The sequence below is a fragment of the Microcaecilia unicolor genome, chromosome 2 (genome assembly GCF_901765095.1).
Source record: "Microcaecilia unicolor chromosome 2, aMicUni1.1, whole genome shotgun sequence".
NCBI lineage: Eukaryota > Metazoa > Chordata > Amphibia > Gymnophiona > Siphonopidae > Microcaecilia > Microcaecilia unicolor.
The window spans coordinates 398,092,554-398,112,732 of NC_044032.1; the positions used below are offsets into that span (position 1 = coordinate 398,092,554).

The 20,179-nt window shown below is 40.0% G+C and overlaps 1 protein-coding gene across 1 annotated transcript in view; it reads left to right on the plus strand.

Moving 5' to 3' along the window:
* Positions 1-20,179, plus strand: part of LOC115461066 (protein lin-54 homolog) — a 213,302-nt gene that overhangs the window by 152,187 nt on the left and 40,936 nt on the right. The window contains 3 exon segments of the mRNA XM_030190614.1: positions 2,774-2,990; positions 16,310-16,383; positions 16,563-16,760. Coding sequence (XP_030046474.1) covers positions 2,774-2,990; positions 16,310-16,383; positions 16,563-16,760 — 489 coding nt within the window.

Here is a 20,179-nt window from a genome sequence, read left to right on the forward strand (position 1 = left end):
GGGCACAGGACTACTTCACCGCATCAATGGGAGAATGGATGGGGCCATGTACCGTACAATTCTGAGTGACAACCTCCTTCCCTCCGCCAGGGCCTTAAAAATGGGTCGTGGCTGGGTCTTCCAGCACGACAATGACCCAAAACATACAGCCAAGGCAACAAAGGAGTAGCTCAGGAAGAAGCACATTAGGGTCATGGAGTGGCCTAGCCAGTCACCAGACCTTAATCCCATTGAAAACTTATGGAGGGAGCTGAAGCTGCGAGTTGCCAAGCGACAGCCCAGAACTCTTAATGATTTAGAGATGATCTGCAAAGAGGAGTGGACCAAAATTCCTCCTGACATGTGGTGCAAACCTCATCATCAACTACAGAAGACGTCTGACCGCTGTGCTTGCCAACAAGGGTTTTGCCACCAAGTATTAGGTCTTGTTTGCCAGAGGGATTAAATACTTATTTCCCTCTGCAGAATGCAAATAAATTCATATACTTTCCACAATGTGATTTTCCGGATTTAATTTGTGATGTGCTATCTCTCACTGTTACCAATAACCTACCCTTCAATATATGGGCTGCTCATGTCTTTGTCAGTGGGCAAACTTACAAAATCAGCAAGGGTCAAATACTTATTTCCCCCACTGTACGTATTCTCAGCTTGGAAATCCCCTTTAGTGTATCCATATTGCATTTCAAGGGAATCAATGCCTTCCTTTGGCTTCCACAAGGCGACGTTGCAGTCAGTAATTGCCTCGGTTCTTACCTCTCTAGATTTCTGAGGCTTACCATTCACAGATGCTATCTGTAGTTCTACATGCTCGGGCAGCATTTTCAGTTCAGAGATCTTAAGAATATACTCTAGTCGGAAGAAGCAGGTGTAAAATATAATCCACAAGCAAACCCTGCTAAACTTCACAATGCACAAAGTAATTGTACAAGCACCAGATCACACCATTAATACACAACACTTGTAACCTCAGTGTTATACACCCCATCCCGGAAGAAAACTTCCAAACGGTAGGGCTACTCAAATCTAATCATAAGCTAAACTCCTGGCAAACAGAGAAGAAAGCACTATGAGGCATTAGAAGGCATTTAAAAACTCCACCTAATACTGGTGGAAACAATCAAGGGCTATAAAATAAGATAGAGGCAAAACTGAGGATGTCTGTTAATTTTCAGCTTTAACTTGTCTGTAACTTTACAGTTGATTGGTAGATTTTCCTCAAACATGGGTTGGGCAACTTTATACAAAGAGCCGTATAACTGTACTTACCCTTGGTGGGCCGCCACTTCACATAATGTCAGAATCAGAAATGCACAACCTTCTGTGATAGATAAATAAAAATGTAACTAAAATGATGGAAGCAAACTGTTAGAGTAGCTATTCTGAAAATATTTGCAAAATACAATATTTAAAATTGCCAAAAGTCTGATTAATGACGTTTTTCTGTGTATACTTCCCATGGTCTTGGAGGCTGCATAAAGTTCAATGCAGCTGCCTGCTATAAGAGGTAGATTTCAGGGTCTTGTGGCAGTGGTGCTGCTAGAATTTGAAATCTGTATGCTTACAGGCTGCTTTCACATTTAACGGGACCTATATGCATGTTTGGTAGGATTTCACAGTATCTGCAAAGATTGCACCAAATTCCTTGACCCAAACAGTGACACAGCCTACTAACTACTGCTGATGCCCGTTTTCTAACTTAACATATTGTATACTACTATTTATCATTTCTGTATCTCCCACCTCACTCCCCCTCTCCATTGACTATTTCTACCTATTCATCTTGCCTTTTATTCTGATATATTTTACTTTTACCCTCTAATAATATTCTGTATTCCTTTTACTATGTAAGCCGCATTGAACCTGTTTTAAGTGGGAAAGCGTGGGATACAAATGTAATAATAATAATAGTGCTAGTTATGAAATATGAACCATGGTTAAGACCTGTAAAAGCAGGCCTTGAGTGTCTCTTTTAGTTGACCCCTTTACTGAATCAGAGCTCATGGTCTGCTAGCACCTAAGTAAACACTATAAACGTAGTTGTGCACCCTAGAAAAAGGGGCAAAGGCCATAAATCGTGAGGCCCAAGAACTTATGATCTGATAAGACATTCATATGTGCAAACTGGCCTGAGAAAGGTGCAATTAGGGATGAACAGAAGAATGTGTGATTTAGTGACATGGAGATAGATGGTGAGATCAGAAAACAGAATGATTTCTCAGGAAGATAAGTGCTAAGGCCTTGCTTAACAGAAAGGGTATATAAACCGCTGTATCAGAGCATTACGTTGGGGGGATACAGAGTTAGACCACATGTTTGGGTCTCTTGCACACACCCCCCCCCCCCCCCCCCCCATGAGAAACTAGCATTTGTAATTGTAAATTACTCTTGGTAAAAAATAAAAAAAGAAAGCTTGGCATTAGTAGACATTTCTAATTGAAGTACCATATGTATAGTGTGGTCATATTGTGTTGTTTAATAAAATTTATAAATTAAAAAAAAAAAGAATAATAAAGAATTGCCTTTCTCATTATCTTGTAGTTTTGGTTTCTCTTACTCCTTCCAGTAGAGAATGGCTGGTTTATGCTAATTTGAGGAGGAGATACAAGCAGCCTAAAAACAATATGGATGCTTTTGTTTGGTAACATGTAAACAGAAGCTTTATGCAAAGCACAACATGCCTAGATGTACAGAAACATGAGATACTGTCCAGGCAGGTTCATTCTGTGCCAGCAGTCCTCATGTCCCAGTAACTGTTGCTTTTTCTCGACAGGCAGTGAAATCCACTGTACAGACCCTCACAGTTGGAGGAGTGAGTGCCCCTCAATTTAAGACCATCATTCCTCTGGCCACAGCACCCAATGTTCAGCAGATTCAGGTACCTGGCAGTAAATTCCATTATGTCCGACTTGTCACTGCCACAACCGCGAACACCTCCAGTCAGTCTGCCAGCCACAGTTCCAGCACAAACACCCAGCCTCTTCAGCAAGGTCAGTCCTCTTGTTGTTGTTAGTTAAAATGCTGGTTATATGGGTGTTCCTCTAAACCTCTATTGAAAATCAGGGTGTCTTAGCAAATACGTTTGAACTGAGGTTTTCAGAAATGATGGTTAAAAAAGTAACTGCTAAGAGATGAGCATTCAAAAGGTATATAGGATCTTAGAACGGGAAGGACAGGGAAAAATATTTTGAAGGCTGAAAAATACAGGGACCATAGTCAGGGCAGCAGAGGTACATGGAAAGAAGAGAAAAATGGCCAAAATAGTACAGCAGAGACTTCTTTTTCAAAAGATGTTAGAGGCAAAAATACAGAGAGAGAACCAGTGTTTTCTCTGATTGGCCTGGTGTGTGCAAATCTTTTTTCTTATGAGCAACAAGTTTTAACCAACAATTTTGAGCACCAGTATTAGCAATGCATTTCTTTATATAGCACCAAAAAACAGTTTGTGAGCAACGCTCCTAAAATGTAGGAGCAATTTCTCATGCGCTCCACTTAGAAGGGAGCATTGGAGTGGACTAAGACTAACCTAATCTATTCTGTCTATATTCCACCAAATCCCTACAACAGACCCAAAGCAGATTAGAAATCATAAAATTCCCAAAGGGATCGCAGACTAATTTAAAAATAAATTATACATCTAAATACAACTATTACTAACAATACGCTTATAATCAAGACAAGATCTTTCCAAACAATGGCATAGCCACAAGTGAACCTATGCCTACTCAAAATTATGACACCCTAATTGCTGCAGGGATCCCCAAGCCTCGCCAGCTGAAGATGTCCTCTGGTGGCCAGAACAAGTGATTCCCTACTTGCTACAATCGATGGTTTCAACCTGTTGACACCGCACCAACCCCCCACCCTGTGCGCATTCTCAGTTTTCATGCAGGCGTGAAAACAGTGTGTGTTCAGGAGGGCAGAGGCTGGGGCAGTGGAAACGGGTGGAAAGCGCCAGTGGCTGTAGCAAGTAGGGCAATCACTTGTTCTGGCCACCAGAGGCCATTCAACAGGCAGGGCTTGAGGATCCCCGCCAGCTCAGGTATTTATTTTATTTTTTGTGGTTGCTGGTGCAGGGTTGAAAAGTGCAGAGTGAGGGGGGATTGTGTGCCCTCCCAGTTCGGGCTCAGGCCCACCCAAAATACTATGTCTAACTGCTACGCCACTGTTTCCAAATAAGAACGTTTTAAGTTTTCTCCAAAAAGCAAAGTAACGAGAAGTAAAGATTATTTCATAATAAAGCCTCTAGGTAACCCAAAGTAGTGTATAAGACAACTTTAAAATGAAAAGCCCGTATAGCTGGACAGTTAAATATTGAATTATTAATACAGTGGGGTCTAGGGGCAGGACTTAAAAGTTGATGCGTGAGATATTTGAGCACAGAACCCTCAAAAGCTTTATAACTTAAACATACCATCTTAAAACCTGTTCTTGTCTCAACTGGTAGCCAGTGTAGTTTAATCAAAGGAAGTGTTGCACTGTCTAATTAAAGACAAAGCTGATGAAAAGAATGTGTGAATGGTGATGTGGAAAGTGCTGAAGAAATAATGGATATATATTTTAGTTCATTGTTCCGTGAAGAAGGACCAGAGATAGATGGCAAAATATCTCCTAATTAGAGAGAAAAGGGTTCTCATGGACATTGCAAAACTAAAAGTAGATGAGACATCCTAGGAGATGGAGCTCACAGGTTTTGATAGGTCCATTGGGTAGTTCTGTTCAATCAGATTTTAGAGACAGGAGTTCTCCTATAGGTCACAAAAGTGGAAGTAGATGAGTCAGGTGACTAGATTTTATTTAATCTGATCTTGGTGTTGAGTAAATACATGAACTAATTAAATTAAAAAAAAAAAAAAAAAGACAAGTTGAGCATTTTTAGTTCAGCAGGTTACTGGCTGCAAGATAGCATGATTTTATAAGAGAGAACTTTCGATTTGACATATCCATCTCTATGATGAGATGACAAAAAAGTAAGATTAGGTTGGGGAGGGATCATTATTTATTTGTTCTGTGCCTTTCTAACTAGCACTCAAAGCGTGTTGGTCAATGTTCATCATTCTTAGTATCTGAACATAAATTAAGATGAGCATAGTGAAGTCACAAGGAAATAAACAATTCAAGAGGAATCTATGACTTGATGTATTCCTAAGACCTCAAAGGCATAAGATGAACATCCAGTTATCACAATATATAGCGTAAGTGCACCAACAGTAACTTGAAAGAGGCCTTTCAGAGTATGACCATGAGCTTAATTAAGATGATCTGTCTGTCAAGCCATGCCCATTAGTTACTGAATTACTCAGGAAAATTGTATCTTTTAAAATATTCTGCAGGACTCAAGAGCAAAATCCTAATATATTCAAACAGTGGACCCACTGTTTTCCTGGTTGCCTTACCTCTTAGCCTAAATCAAATGCAGGGAATGCTCATTTGCTCAATAGAGTTTTGAAACTACTGAAAGGAATTGACTAGATTTCATTGCTCAATATTTGAAATTTTGACAATTTAAATTTGAGTTTTCCCATTATGGTAATATTATATGCCCCTGAAGCACTCACAAGCCAAAACATGGCCGCATTGGGCAGGTGACTTTTATACCAGCAAATGAATTATACATTATTAAAGTTTTTTACCATACTACTTTGTTTTCATAATTTTTTTCCAGTTCTGTTTTCTGCCTGTGGACTGTCTGTTGTTTTTTCCGCCTCTCTTTGATGTTCTTGCATATTTTCCTAGGCCAGCTGAATGATGTAATTTGAGGCTCTTTCTGATTATATAAGTACATAAGTACATAAGTAGTGCCATACTGGGAAAGACCAAAGGTCCATCTAGCCCAGCATCCTGTCACCGACAGTGGCCAATCCAGGTCAAGGGCACCTGGCACGCTCCCCAAACGTAAAAACATTCCAGACAAGTTATACCTAAAAATGCGGAATTTTTCCAAGTCCATTTAATAGCGGTCTATGGACTTGTCCTTTAGGAATCTATCTAACCCCTTTTTAAACTCCATCAAGCTAACCGCCCGTACCACGTTCTCCGGCAACGAATTCCAGAGTCTAATTACACGTTGGGTGAAGAAAAATTTTCTCCGATTCGTTTTAAATTTACCACACTGTAGCTTCAACTCATGCCCTCTAGTCCTAGTATTTTTGGATAGCGTGAACAGTCGCTTCACATCCACCCGATCCATTCCACTCATTATTTATACACTTCTATCATATCTCCCCTCAGCCGTCTCTTCTCCAAGCTGAGAAGGCCCTAGCCTTCTCAGCCTCTCTTCATAGGAAAGTCGTCCCATCCCCACTATCATTTTCGTCGCCCTTCGCTGTACCTTTTCCAATTCTACTATATCTTTTTTGAGATACGGAGACCAGTACTGAACACAATACTCCAGGTGCGGTCGCACCATGGAGCGATACAACGGCATTATAACATCCGCACACCTGGACTCCATACCCTTCCTAATAACACCCAACATTCTATTCGCTTTCCTAGCCGCAGCAGCACACTGAGCAGAAGGTTTCAGCGTATCATCGACGACGACACCCAGATCCCTTTCTTGATCCGTAACTCCTAACGCGGAACCTTGCAAGACGTAGCTATAATTCGGGTTCCTCTTACCCACATGCATCACTTTGCACTTGTCAACATTGAACTTCATCTGCCACTTGCACGCCCATTCTCCCAGTCTCGCAAGGTCCTCCTGTAATCGTTCACATTCCTCCTGCGACTTGACGACCCTGAATAATTTTGTGTCATCGGCGAATTAATTACCTCACTAGTTATTCCCATCTCTAGGTCATTTATAAATACATTAAAAAGCAACGGACCCAGCACAGACCCCTGCGGGACCCCACTAACTACCCTCCTCCACTGAGAATACTGGCCACGCAATCTACTCTCTGCTTCCTATCTTTCAACCAGTTCTTAATCCATAATAATACCCTACCTCCGATTCCATGGCTCTGCAATTTCTTCAGGAGTCTTTCGTGCGGCACTTTGTCAAACGCCTTCTGAAAATCCAGATATACAATATCAACGGCTCCCCATGTCCACATGTTTGCTTACCCCCCTCAAAAAATGCATTAGATTGGTGAGGCAAGACTTCCCTTCACTAAATCCGTGCTGACTTTGTCTCATCAGTCCATGTTTTTGTATATGCTCTGCAATTTTATTCTTAATAATAGCCTCCACCATCTTGCCCGGCACCGACGTCAGACTCACCGGTCTATAATTTCCCGGATCTCCTCTGGAACCCTTCTTAAAAATCGGAGTAACATTGGCTACCCTCCAGTCTTCCGGTACTACACTCGATTTTAGGGACAGATTGCATATTTCTAACAGTAGCTCCGCAAGTTCATTTTTTAGTTCTATTAATACTCTGGGATGAATACCATCAGGTCCCGGTGATTTACTACTCTTCAGCTTGCTGAACTGACCCATTACATCCTCCAAGGTTACAGAGGAATTGTTTAGTTTCTCCGACTCCCCCGCTTCAAATATTCTTTCCGGCACCGGTGTCCCCCCCAAATCCTCCTCGGTGAAGACCGAAGCAAAGAATTCATTTAATTTCTCCGCTACGGCTTTGTCCTCCTTGATCGCCCCTTTAACACCATTTTCGTCCAGCGGCCCCAACCGACTCTTTGGCCGGTTTCCTGCTTTTAATGTATCTAAAAAAATTTTTACTATGTATTTTGCTTCCAACGCTAATTTCTTCTCAAAGTCCTTTTTTGCCCTCCTTATCTCCACTTTGCATTTTGGCTTGGCATTCCTTATGATATCCTTTTACTTTCAGTGGTTCTCTTCTCCACTTTCTGAAGGATGTTTTTTGGCTCTAATGATTTTCCTTTATCTTACTGTTTAGCACGCCGGCTGACGTTTAGTCTTTTTTCCCTTTTTTTCTAATACGTGGAATATATTGTCCTGAACCTCAGGATGGTGTTTTTTAAACAGCATCCACGCCTGATGCAAGTTTTTTACTCTGCGAGCTGCTCCTTTCAGTCTTTTTTTTCACCATTTTTCTCATTTTGTCGTAATCACCTTTCTATAGTTAAACGCTAGCGTACTTGATTTCCTAGTTTCACTTCCTTCAATGCCAATATCAAAACCGATCATATTATGATCACTGTTATCAACGCGGCCCTCGTACCGTTACCCCCTGCACTAGATCATGAGCACCACTAAGGACTAAGTCTAGTATTTTTTCCTTCTCTGTCGGCTCCTGAACTAGCTGTTCCATGAAGCTGTCCTTGATTTCATCAAGAAATCTATGTCCCTTGCGTGTAAGATGTTACATTAACCAAGTCTATATGCGGGTAATTGAAATCCCCATTATTATTGTGTTGCCCAGTTTGTTTGCGTCCCTGATTTCCTTTACATTTCCGCATCCCTCTGTTCGTCCTGGCCAGGCGGACGGTAGTACACTCCTATCACTATCCTTTTCCCTTTTGCACATGGAATTTCAATCCACAGTGATTCCAAGGAGTGTTTTGTTTCCTGCAGAATTTCAATCTATTTGATTCAAGGCTCTCGTTAATATACAATGCTACCCCTCCACCAATCCGATTCACCCTATCACTACGATATAATTTGTACCCTCTCCTAGTTGCTGTCTAATGAAACAATGTTTAGTCAGATTGAAGTTCCCCATTCAGCATACTGAATCAGATTAAATATCTCTTTCGACCAGATGCAGTGTCTGGGCCATAATTAGGTATACCTGACCCAAAGAAGAGGAAGGAGAGGTGGTTAACCTTTCAATGTTTTATAAGAAAGTAAAGATTACTATTTCTTTTAGATTAATTGCATTAGAAACAGAAAGACATTGAAAAAGATGGCAAATAAAGACCGTATGGCCTATCTAGTTCTGTTCTTGGCACATCAACTGCTTAGGTCTACAGTCTCTTCCTGTCTCTTGGAGATCCTCTGTGTTTATCCCATACTTTCTTGATTTCAGATACTGTTTTTGTCTCCTTCACCTTTATTGGGTGGCTGTTTCATGCATCCATGATTCTGTCAGTAAAGAAATATTTCCTAGGGAAAGGTTATATGGAAAGGTATCTGGTAATAGAGCACATGGAATCAGGATTTATATGGTATGTTGCTAATGTTTAAGTGAGAATTACATTTTCAGGTTTTAAATATTTAAAATTTAATTTTAATTTTTTAAATTTGCATTTATAAAATATATCAAGCAAAAAAAAAAAAACCTTTAAAAAGAAAAATGTAATCTAATACAGTAGAGTCTCGATTATTCGACATAAACATGACCGGCCCGGTGTCGGTTAAGTGAAAAGTCGGATAATACGGAAAACAATGAGAACCCCTTAAAAAATGCATCAACAAAAGCAGAGTTCCCGATTTTCAAAAATTCTTTATTAAAAGCACTATAGCACATTCTGCAGTATGATTGGAGCACTAAAACATACTGTACTCTAATCACTATTATACTGTATAATAAGACCTACAAAACTGTAAAAAACAGAATTGGAAAGAGTACGTACTGTACTGTATACCTAGTAGCAATGCAACTGGTAAACAAACTATAAAATTGTTTTGTAAAATTTTCTGATTAACGTTTGTTTTCTCATTTTACTTCTCTTCCTCACTGCAAGGTCACGCCAGTGTCTCAATAACATTACATCAGTAGCTTATCACTTCCTCTTTTTGTTCCACATATGCCAGTGCAACCTCAATTCCCTTGACACCTTCACTATGACGGATTTTTACAATTCTAGGTTCAGCCTCATTCGAGGTGTCTTCATCACCCTCATCTCCATTCCTGTTCACCAGAGCAATCACATCATTGTCAGTTAGTTGTGCTTGCTCGTCTGCCTGCATCCATTCTTGTATGTCTTCCTCACAAGCATTCTCACAGCCCTGTATTTCCTGTAACAGAGGACGGAGATCTTCCTCGGCTGCTTCGTGTTCAGTATCATGTTGTTGTTAATTTTCATTATCAAGAATTAACTTTCACTATGATTTTTCTAGGTTTGGAGGCTCAGTTTCATCCCATGACTGAGCAATCCAGTAGATAACATCTGTGATGTTCACTTTCTTTAAAACTTCAATCATTCTTTTCCCTTCATCCAGTTCACAAACAAGCGTTGTAAGAAGCTTACTGCAATGTTTTTTTTAAGGTTTCCAGTATGCCCTGGTCCATTGACTGATACAATGATGTGACATTGGGAGGCAGGAAAAGCACTCTGTCAGCACTTCTCAGTTTGTAGGCAGGTTTATCATTTTCAAGAAGTTTTCTAATGATGGGACAAATTCCTCAAAAAAGCAGTTATGGAAAATGTCTTTGTCCATCTAGGCATACCTCTGGTTCCCATAGGTCACCAGGAGTGCAGAGGGAGCCATGTTTTTAAAGGCCCTAGGATTTTTCGATTTTCCATTGAAAGTCAGTGGTAATTTGTTTACCAGTTGCATTGCTACAGCCAGAATAGTCACTCTTTCTTTACCGTTTATAACCTGGAACTTAGGCCTCAAGCCATGATGCAAGAGTTCTTGATGGCAACATTTTAAAATTTAACACGGTTTCATCACAGTTGTATATCTGGTCCCTTGATACACCTTCCTTTTCAAGGCGATACTGACATTTCATTTTGAATGTGACAAAATTGCTTGGAGTTTGCCGACAGCTTTTTCCCAGCAATGTAGATCTGCCTTATTCCATATCTTTTCTTCCAACAATCAAGCCACCCGATACTAGCAGTGAAATCAGAGTCACCTTCATTGAATTCCTTTTGAAAAAACAGGACTTCCTCTTGCAATATAGGCCTTTTTTGATGCTGCCTTTATCCTCACCCTTACAAAAAGGGCTGAACTTAGGACCGAACATGGTGAACTGGATAGAAAACTGGTTCGACAGTTGGCAGAGGGTGATGGTAAATGGAATCCGCTCAGAGGAAAGGATGGTGAGCAGTGAGGTTCCTCAGGGGTCGGTGCTGGGGCCCATTTTGTTTAATATATTTGTGAGAGATATTTCTGAGAGGTTGGAAGGAAAGGTTTGCCTTTTTGCGGATGGCACGAAGATAGCCAATAGAGTGGATATCCTGGAGGGAGTAGAAACGATGAGAAGGGATCTCCAAAAGTTAGAAGAATGGTCGAGGGTCTGGCAGTTAAAATTTAGTCTATCAAATACTCTGGGATATACACAATCGTTCAATTTCTCAGTAGATTAATTCAGTAATACAGTCCAGAAACCTAAATTCTTTCTTACTTTTTAAATATTTTTTTAAATATGCAAATAGTGCTCAGTGACTGGGCCACCACTCGAACCGACTGGCAGTTCTAACATGTGCCAAGTAACTACAAAAGAATGAAAAAAAATTAAGGCACTTTTCACTACACCTTTTTTCACGGATCACACAAGGCAGCCACCGAACATTGAGACCTATGGCCATCTCCATATAAGATAAGTGATTGATGACAGTTTATACTGTAATTTTAGACATTTGAAAGCTTGTCATAAAGCATTGCTTCAATAAATCTCATGAGGTAAGGGAGGAGGTTTCTGGTGCGATGATGGCTTGATGGGCTTGGCCCATGTTAGAACTCCAATCGGTTTGAGTGGTGGCCCAATCACTGAGCACTATTTGCTTATTTAAAAATATATTAAAGTAAGAAAGAATTTAGGTTTTTGGACTGTATTACTGTGTTAAAATTTAGTGCCAAGAAGTGCAGAGTGAAGCATTTGGGGTGTAGAAACCCAAAAGAGAGATACCGAATAGGAGGGGAGAGATTAGTAAGCTGGACTCAGGAGAGAGACCTTGGGGTTGTTGTGTGTCGGAGGATATGAAAGTGAAGAAACAATGGGGCAAGGCGACTGCCGTGGCCAGAAGGATTCTAAGCTGCATAGAGGGGGGTATAACCAGCAGAAGAAAGGAGGTGTTGATGCCCCTGTACAAGTCGTTGGTGAGGCCCCACTTGGAGTATTGTGTTCAGTTTTGGAGGCCGTATCTTGCTAAAGATGTAAAAAGACTGGAAGCGGTGCAAAGAAAAGCTGCGAAAATGGTATGGGATTTGCATTGCAAACCATACGAGGAGAGACTTGCTGACCTGAGCATGTATACCTTGGAGGAAAGGAGAAACAGGGTTGACATGATACAGACGTTCAAATATTTGAAAGGTATTAATCCGCAAATGAACCTTTTCCGGAGATGGGAAGGCGGTAGAACTAGAGGACATGAATTGAGGTTGAAGGGGGGCAGACTAAGGAGTAGTGTCAGGAAGTACTTTTTCACGGAGAGGGTGGTAGATACGTGGAATGCCCTCCCGCGGGAGGTGGTGGAGATGAAAACGGTAATGGAATTCAAACATGCATGGGATAAACACAAAGGAATTCTGTTTAGAAGGAATGGATCTACAGAATTTTAGCGGAGATTGGGTGGCGACACCGGTATTTAGAGAGGAAAACCAGTGCAGGGTGGACTTCTGTGGTCTGTGCCCTGATGGTGACTGAATAATTATGGATGGGCTGAAGTGTAAATTTTAAGGGGCTTCGACATTAGCTTCAGATCTTTTAGTACAGGAAAGTCTTTATGGTCTGTGCCCTGAGAAAGGCAGTGACAAATCAAACTCTGGTATACATAAGTATTACATACCATGTAAGATGAGTTTATCTTGTTGGGCAGACTGGATGCACCATTCAGGTCTTTATCTGCCATCATTTACTATGTTACTCGTTCAGGACCTGTATTTTATCACTCCCACCTTAGTAATTCCCTTATCTCTTATTTTTCCTATTTGTCTTATTTGTCTGTCCTAATTAGATTGTAAGCTCTGTTGAGCAGGGACTGGCTCTTCATGTTCAAGTGTACAGTGCTGCATACGTCTTGTAGCGCTATAGAAATGATAAGTAGTAGGTATGCCCTTGTCTCTGCTGTGTGAACCACAGGAATAAGGCTTCACTCACCTTCTCATATTTGCATTTTTTAAAATAGTTTTGTAGTGTCCAGTGAAAACATAGAGGCCCATTTCTCCAGCTCACTTCGTTACCTTTTCCATTCAAGTACTGTTACTCTCCTGACTCCTAGTTCTGTTGCAATTTTTTGGGAGGATTCACACTTGTAAATCCTTTTTAAAGCTTCAAGTTTCTGCTCTATAGACAAAATGACTTTTCTTTTGTTCATTCTTTGGTGAAACCTTAGAGTTTACGTCTTTGGACCTGTTTGGGCCGATAGGTGTTGGATCTCAGAACCAGCAACCCGACACCTTTCCCAGACAAATTCCTCAACTGATTTCTTAGACCCCCGGCTGGGTAAAGTACCAAACACAACCATAAACAAGAGAAGCTTCTCACATTTACCAACATTTTATTCTTACTCAGGATCATGAAAAATAAGAAATAATAAAATTAGGGGCAGCCAGTACATAAGAAACAGGGTATTGAGGAAACATGGAAAAGGGAGCCATGGAGATGGTCGCATATTCCTTAATCTATTGAGCTAGACTGAGGAAGATTTTCATCAACCCCCTTTGTCTTCCAGACCAGGCAGTTATATAGGCTGTAGTACAAAGAACTGGTTCTCAGGAGCACATCATACGTCATGCAGGATATGCCATTTGTTTCTTACAATTGCTCACATAAAAATATATATTGCATTTCCTTAAAAGTTACATCTCCATCCTCCATAAAAGCAATCTGTGTCTCACTTCAAAGGATTCAGGACTCAGTTCCCATGACCCCCCTGCAATAGCATTTTTTTTATCCCATCCTGACTGCAGGATTTCTGTCCCTTCTCCTCTGTCAGCCCTGCCCTCTTGTCACCTGGAACTTTGCTTTGATCTGCATCTTAAATGTCTCTCAAAGGCTAATAAACACACTCATGTAAACAGCTCATTGTCTTTCAATTGTCTGCCAGAGGAAGGTAGGGAGGGGTGAGAGGCCTTTGCTTGCCACCTGGCCTTGCTTGCTAAATAATCCACAGAAAACAAAAAGTCTTCACCTCTTATTGTCTATAGACTACCTAGATATTAGATATTTAGCAACACTGGGACTGCATAGTATAGGCCTTTATAAGTACAAAGTACACCTCCACCAACAGACCCATTCAAACTATTCCTGGACAATCATCAATAAGCAAAGATACTTCCTGTAGCAGGTATTCTCCGAGGACAGCAGGCCATTAATTCTCACATATAGATGATGTCGTCCATGGTACCCGTTGCGGAACGCATTTACAGCATAGTACTCTTTAAGAGCACACAGCAGTGCTCCCACTGCGCCTGCGTGATTGACTTCCCACCTGCTGCAAGAGCTCGGGACCATCAGTACAGTAAAATAGCTCTATAATACTACTCCAAGAGGAGGTGGGAGGGTATGTGAGCATTTATGGCCTTGCTGTCCTCAGAGAATACCTGCTAAAGATAAATATCATCGCTTTCTCTGAGGACAGATAAGTTGTACGTCATACTGAATATACCGTTTTTGTCTCTCTTTACAGTATATAAGAATTTAAATTAATAAGGTATACACTTTCAAATAATGAACAAGAAGCAAGTATTTTCAGCACAAATGATAGTTTTAGAATAAAGGAGTTACAACATCATTCTTCCAGGGGGCATGGGGATAAGCCTATAGAGCAGTATAAGGGCATTTCTTCACAAAACAAGTGGTAGATGAATGGAACAGCCTTCCTGGGAGAGGTGGCAGAAGGCAAAAGCTATATTGCCATATAAGAAAACATGTGTTAAGACCCTTATTTGTGAAGAAGTAATGATAAAGCCAGACATAGGGTGACTTCTGCAGTATTACATCTGAAATGGTTAAAGTACTTTGAACAGGCATCTAGGTCTTAATGTTACTGTGCAGTAATCATGGGACACAAAAACAGAATAAAGATTGTACAACATTCAGCTCAGTAGCATAGGTAAAGCACCTAAAAGAACTAAAAAAGTGAGGTAAGTAGTTTATACAAAAGTACTTTAACTAGGTCTATATAGTAATCTGCCTTTCTGTGGGGTTAGACCAAAGTGATCCATATGCACCTGTGGGTCCCTCTATCCATGTGGGTTCCAGTGAAACTCTTCCTTTAAATTGTCTTTTATCTCATTTTATTTTATTATCATATGCTTTTTATTGTCTGTAGCTTACCTGTTTTTTTTTATTGATCTACCTATATTATATTCATATTTGTCTCATCCTTATATAGACACACCTTTTTAGCCATTTAAAAGAATATATTTTATGTGAATTATGTTTACTATATGCTCATTTTATATATTTATATTTTTATTAATTTTTCTCTGCTAACTGTGTCAACATTAATGTTTTATATCTTTTTATGTATGTGATTCTGTTTAGATGCTAGTTTTTTTTTATATATGTATTTTTTTGTATTATTTAGAGGCCTTTGGGGGCTGAAACATAATTTTGTGTTGAGACCATGTTATTGTGAATAAAACTTCTGTTGTGAACTTTTTTAGTCCATTGGACATTTCTGCTCTGCATTATCCTTTGTGTCATCCCTACTGTGCTTGTTTACCTGGGTCATCTGTGCGGAGGACTCCTGTTTTTCTGTGTTTGTCGAACCAGTGAAAAGGCCAGCAAATAATGTGGTCATATGATCAAATCTACTTTTCCTAAAAATCAACCTTAGCTTCTTTGGTAAATTTCTGTGAAATGCCTAGATATAGTGAATTACAATAGTCCAGAGATGAGAAAATAACAGCCTAAACCAATACTCTGAAATGTTGAGGAAAAAATAAATATCAAATTAAACGTAATTGCTTCAATTTAAACCTAGATGTTTTGAAGTGCAGCATTAATCTGAGGTTCCATCATTAAAGATGAGTCTAAAATCACCCCCAAGACCCTGGACTTACTATCCACTGAAAGACATGACCAATCCAGCAATATAATCTGATCCGGTATAGAACGCTGATTAATAGCAAACCACAGCAGCATTCAAACCTGCATATATGAGTGTATGTACTATAGACCTTTTTAAAACAGGCATGTTTGGGGATTTTGGCATCAATTTCCTCTTTTAAAATTATTCTCTCCATGTTCTTTAGGTAAGGTAGAGGATAACTGGCAGTTGCTGGCACTTTCACCAAGAGCTAAATATATTTAAAAAAAAATGTTTTGACCCACAAGTCTAAATGTGAAAGATCTGTCTTTTCTAGATTGTATGTGATTGGGTGGTGGGGGGCACAAGTGCTAGAGGAAAAAAAAGGGGGAGGTTAAAATGGGTGAGAAATTTTTGTTTACTTACTCCTGCTTTATAAATTTAGCTTTTTTTGCAATTTAACTGTAAATGTATACATGTGTAATTTGGGTAACTTGGTTTCTATTGCATAGCTAAGCCAGTGGTGGTTAATGCAGCACCAGTCCGGATGTCAGTTCCTATTGTCCCAGCTCAGACTGTCAAGCAGGTAAGTTTGCTATGTAAAAGATGTGGCTTTGATAGCATTTCCATTTTCAAGTCCTGTAACACTTAAATTTCAGTGAAGTTCACAGTTTTGCAGAGTAATTATTCCACACCTCAGAGGATGATTGGAGTAATATTATGATGCTTGATATGAGAATTTCATGTTCATAATTTTCCTTTCAGGTGGCTCCAAAATCAGTCGGCACAAGCTCTCAGATCGTGACTACAAGCCAGCCACAACAGCGACTTATTATGCCAGCCACTCCCTTGCCACAGATTCAGCCAAATCTCAGTAACTTTCCTCCTGGAACAGTTCTGGCACCAGCACCTGGGGCAGGAAGTTTAGGATATGCAGTCCTTCCGGCTCAATATGTTACTCAGGTACCTGGAGTATAAATGCATGGCTTTATAGCAGAGAGTGTGATTAGAAAAGTAACACAGCACATTATGACCCTGCCCAGCTCTTGCCACTCAGGAGTCCCAAATTTTACAAAAAGTGTGAGAGGCTTAGTGCAGGCTCTGTGCAGTTTTCTGTGTTATGGCCAGCCTGTGCAGAGGAGTTTAATGCATACGAAAACTTGCACAATGAGTTGCTTAGACAGTGCACTATTCATTTAAATCTAATAGTAATGAAGGCATTAGCTATTAAGCCCAGTTTTTCTATTGCTGAGTGTTTATTGCATGGTCTGAGGAGTAAAACATTAGCTCACTGTTTTGTGCCAGTTTCTTTTCTTTTGCCAGCATGAGCTAGCCTTAACTGTTTTTCTTGCTTTATTAAAGAGGGTGGGTGAACAATATAGTGAACAAAGTGAGAAAAGAAAAGCAAAACAGCTGGAGAGTGAGGAGCTGAGTTGATAGCTTCACCAAATGCAAGGTTTAGGGGAAGGTGCCACAGCTGTGAAATGATGGACAATGCACTTGACTGCAGCAATGTATGTGATGTCATATCAATCATATTTTTGCATAGAATATACATTTGGCATTCCAAATACACACATTTAATGTGTGCATAATAAGGTGTATACATGCAATGCTTCTTCAGGCCCTAGTATGATCTATGATCAAAATATTCATTCTTAAGCTAATGCATTCTGGAATGTAGGCGTGCTTCTTTCGTAATCTGTGTGCTCTCTCATGTTTGTGTATGTCATTTGCATACAATTTATTTACCGCATCAGGTATAAAATATTTTTTTATACGTGCTGGACTCGGCACATAGTTCTCTTCTGTAGCTTATTACATCAGTCCCTCAGAGTGTATGCATCCTGGGTACCAGAGAGAACTGAGGTCTGTGGTCCCTGACTCAGGATGGGTTTTGTGATGAATGGACTAGCTGAGAGGAGGTGAAAATACTGAAGAGATGAGGAGGAACCACAGCTTGTGATAGAATGCTGATAGCAGAGTCCAGTCCAAATGGATCTGGAAACCCAAAAGAGCCAGGAGAGAACAGGCCACTGTTCCCCCAGCCAAATCTTTAAGGTTTTGTCACATCTATCTGTGTTGTTGAGATTTGGGAATACTGTGGAAATGATGCCCTTGGATGCCAGGGAGAAGGCTCTTTTGCAAGCTACAGTTAATAAGAGGACACTAACTCCTTCACTTCTAGCCCTTTGCCCTGCAAGGAGACCAGAAACATCTGGTATGATAGTATTGAGGGGTAAGGGGAGAAGATCTAGCAAGGCGAGAAAAAGAAGCTTTTCTCTGTTTAAACGTTTCCCTTATCTTGTGAGCTAAAGGGCTTATGTCATTTAGCTGTTTTGCTGAGGTTTATTTAATATTAGCTGTTCCCGATCCACTGTCATTGCTGTCACTAAGAAAACAAAGAAGAGTTTTCTGGTGCCAAATACTAGTTCATTGGTATGCAGGCCTTCTTGATGTGTTAAGATACTTTTGTATCTTAGCCTTTGATGATAGTATACATAAATAGCATTTGCTGATACCTTTGACAGAATAACTGATCAGTTATTACCTGGTTCTGACTGATCCTCACTTATCTGTCCAGGAAGGATAAAAGGCCAAACCAGTCATGCTAAGGTGAAAAACTGGAGCTTCTAAGTTTACCAAGATGTCATTATCTTTTAAACATAATTATTCATCAGTCCTACATATTATTTGTAGAGTACAGATATTACAGAGGAGTAGCGGTGTAATAATTACAACATTAAGCTGCGACTTGTGTACCAGGCTAAGACTCTAATTCCAGATTCTAGTCTGACACCAGTCTTTACCTTCTTGTGCCTCATTTTTCTTTAATTGCAATTGGAAATAACTTTCCTTCTTCCCTTTACCCCTTGAAACCTATTAGATCTGCTGCCAGAAATAATTTCAGGCCATCTATTGTTGCATGTAGTTTTGAAAGAGATTAACCTTCTCCCCAAATGCCCATACCTGTTTTGGCCTAACTAGATGGAGCTAACTCTCAACATTGTTTTCTATACAGCATTCAACATATATTGTAATACTGTATAAACAGTAGATTAGGGAAGTCTGTCTAGAGTATGAAGGGCTTAAGAGTTGTTGCCATGTTGGGTGTTCTCATGACAATGTGGTTTCTTAGATTATGGATTGGATTTGTGCAAGAGGAAAGACTTATATGATAGTAGAGTACAGGGTCGGTTGCAACAGACGGTAGAAAATAAAACCAGGGACTATATTGTAGCAAAGAGCAAGTAGCTAAGGCTTGTAGGTTTGGTGCCTCTCTGCTTCTCTTTATTAGATTGGATCTGGTAATGCTATATGAATGATGCTGATAATTCAAATTAAATCATGATTAAGCACTGGTAGATTTAATTTTATGAGACTTAGTGAAAGAAAGCTGTGCTGGTAAGACTATGCACTGAACACCAGTATCTTACTCACACCATCTTTGAAGGAGTACCTTGTGTGAATTTTCTTGGACTGGGGCCATGCAATAAGGCCCTTTCTGGAACTTTAATCATGGGCCCTGGACTCGGCCACTAAGTGTGACCCTAGAGCACTGACTGCTAAGTCTGTCGTAAACATAAACATTCCTCCACCTCCTACCCCCTTCCCCACACATACCAAAAGAAGGCTGTGAACTCTGCCTCTGCAGCAACCCCAGCTTACCCATGGAGTAGAAGACCAACTTGTGGATTGAAACAGGGACCTTCTAAATGGCGGAGTACAGCAGTGCCAATGAGCTACCAGGCTGGCCAAGTAGAAGGAATTCTTGCATTTGAAATTGGGAACATTTTGTCAACAGCCATAGTCACAGCTACGTTACTAAACTGAAAAGGTTTTCAGTGAAAAAAGGGTGGAAGGTTAGACTCCAAAGCAGTGAGAAATACTCAGATTTTGTATAGTATAAAAAGTTTTCCATTGTTTCCCTTTTATTTCTTTACATCCCAGTTCTGTTTTCTCTGTTTATTATTTTGCTTTAAAATCCCATCTTTGTTTCTCTTTGCTTTACTCTTTCTCATTATCTCTTACTAAAATCCTATCTACTCCTGCTGACTTTAATTTTCTTCCTTTTTATTCTCTCTATTTCTTTCACTTTTTTACTTCTCAATTTTTCCCTTTCCAGTGCACAGCTGAGTGGCTTCAGGCTGGAAATGATTTCCCCCCTGTTGCTTGGTCTTGTTTTCTCCCAGTGCCATTTGCTGACAGATCCTGCTTACACTTGAAATGTGAGGTGGAGATAAAAGGTTATATTACAACTAATGAGAATCTTATCCAGTAGTGATTAATTAAAAAAAAAAAAAAAAGAAAATTGTTCTGCTTTTGTTTTGTGTCTGCAGTGCAATCTTGGATAGTAATTAAAAGGTTGATATTTGCTTAGT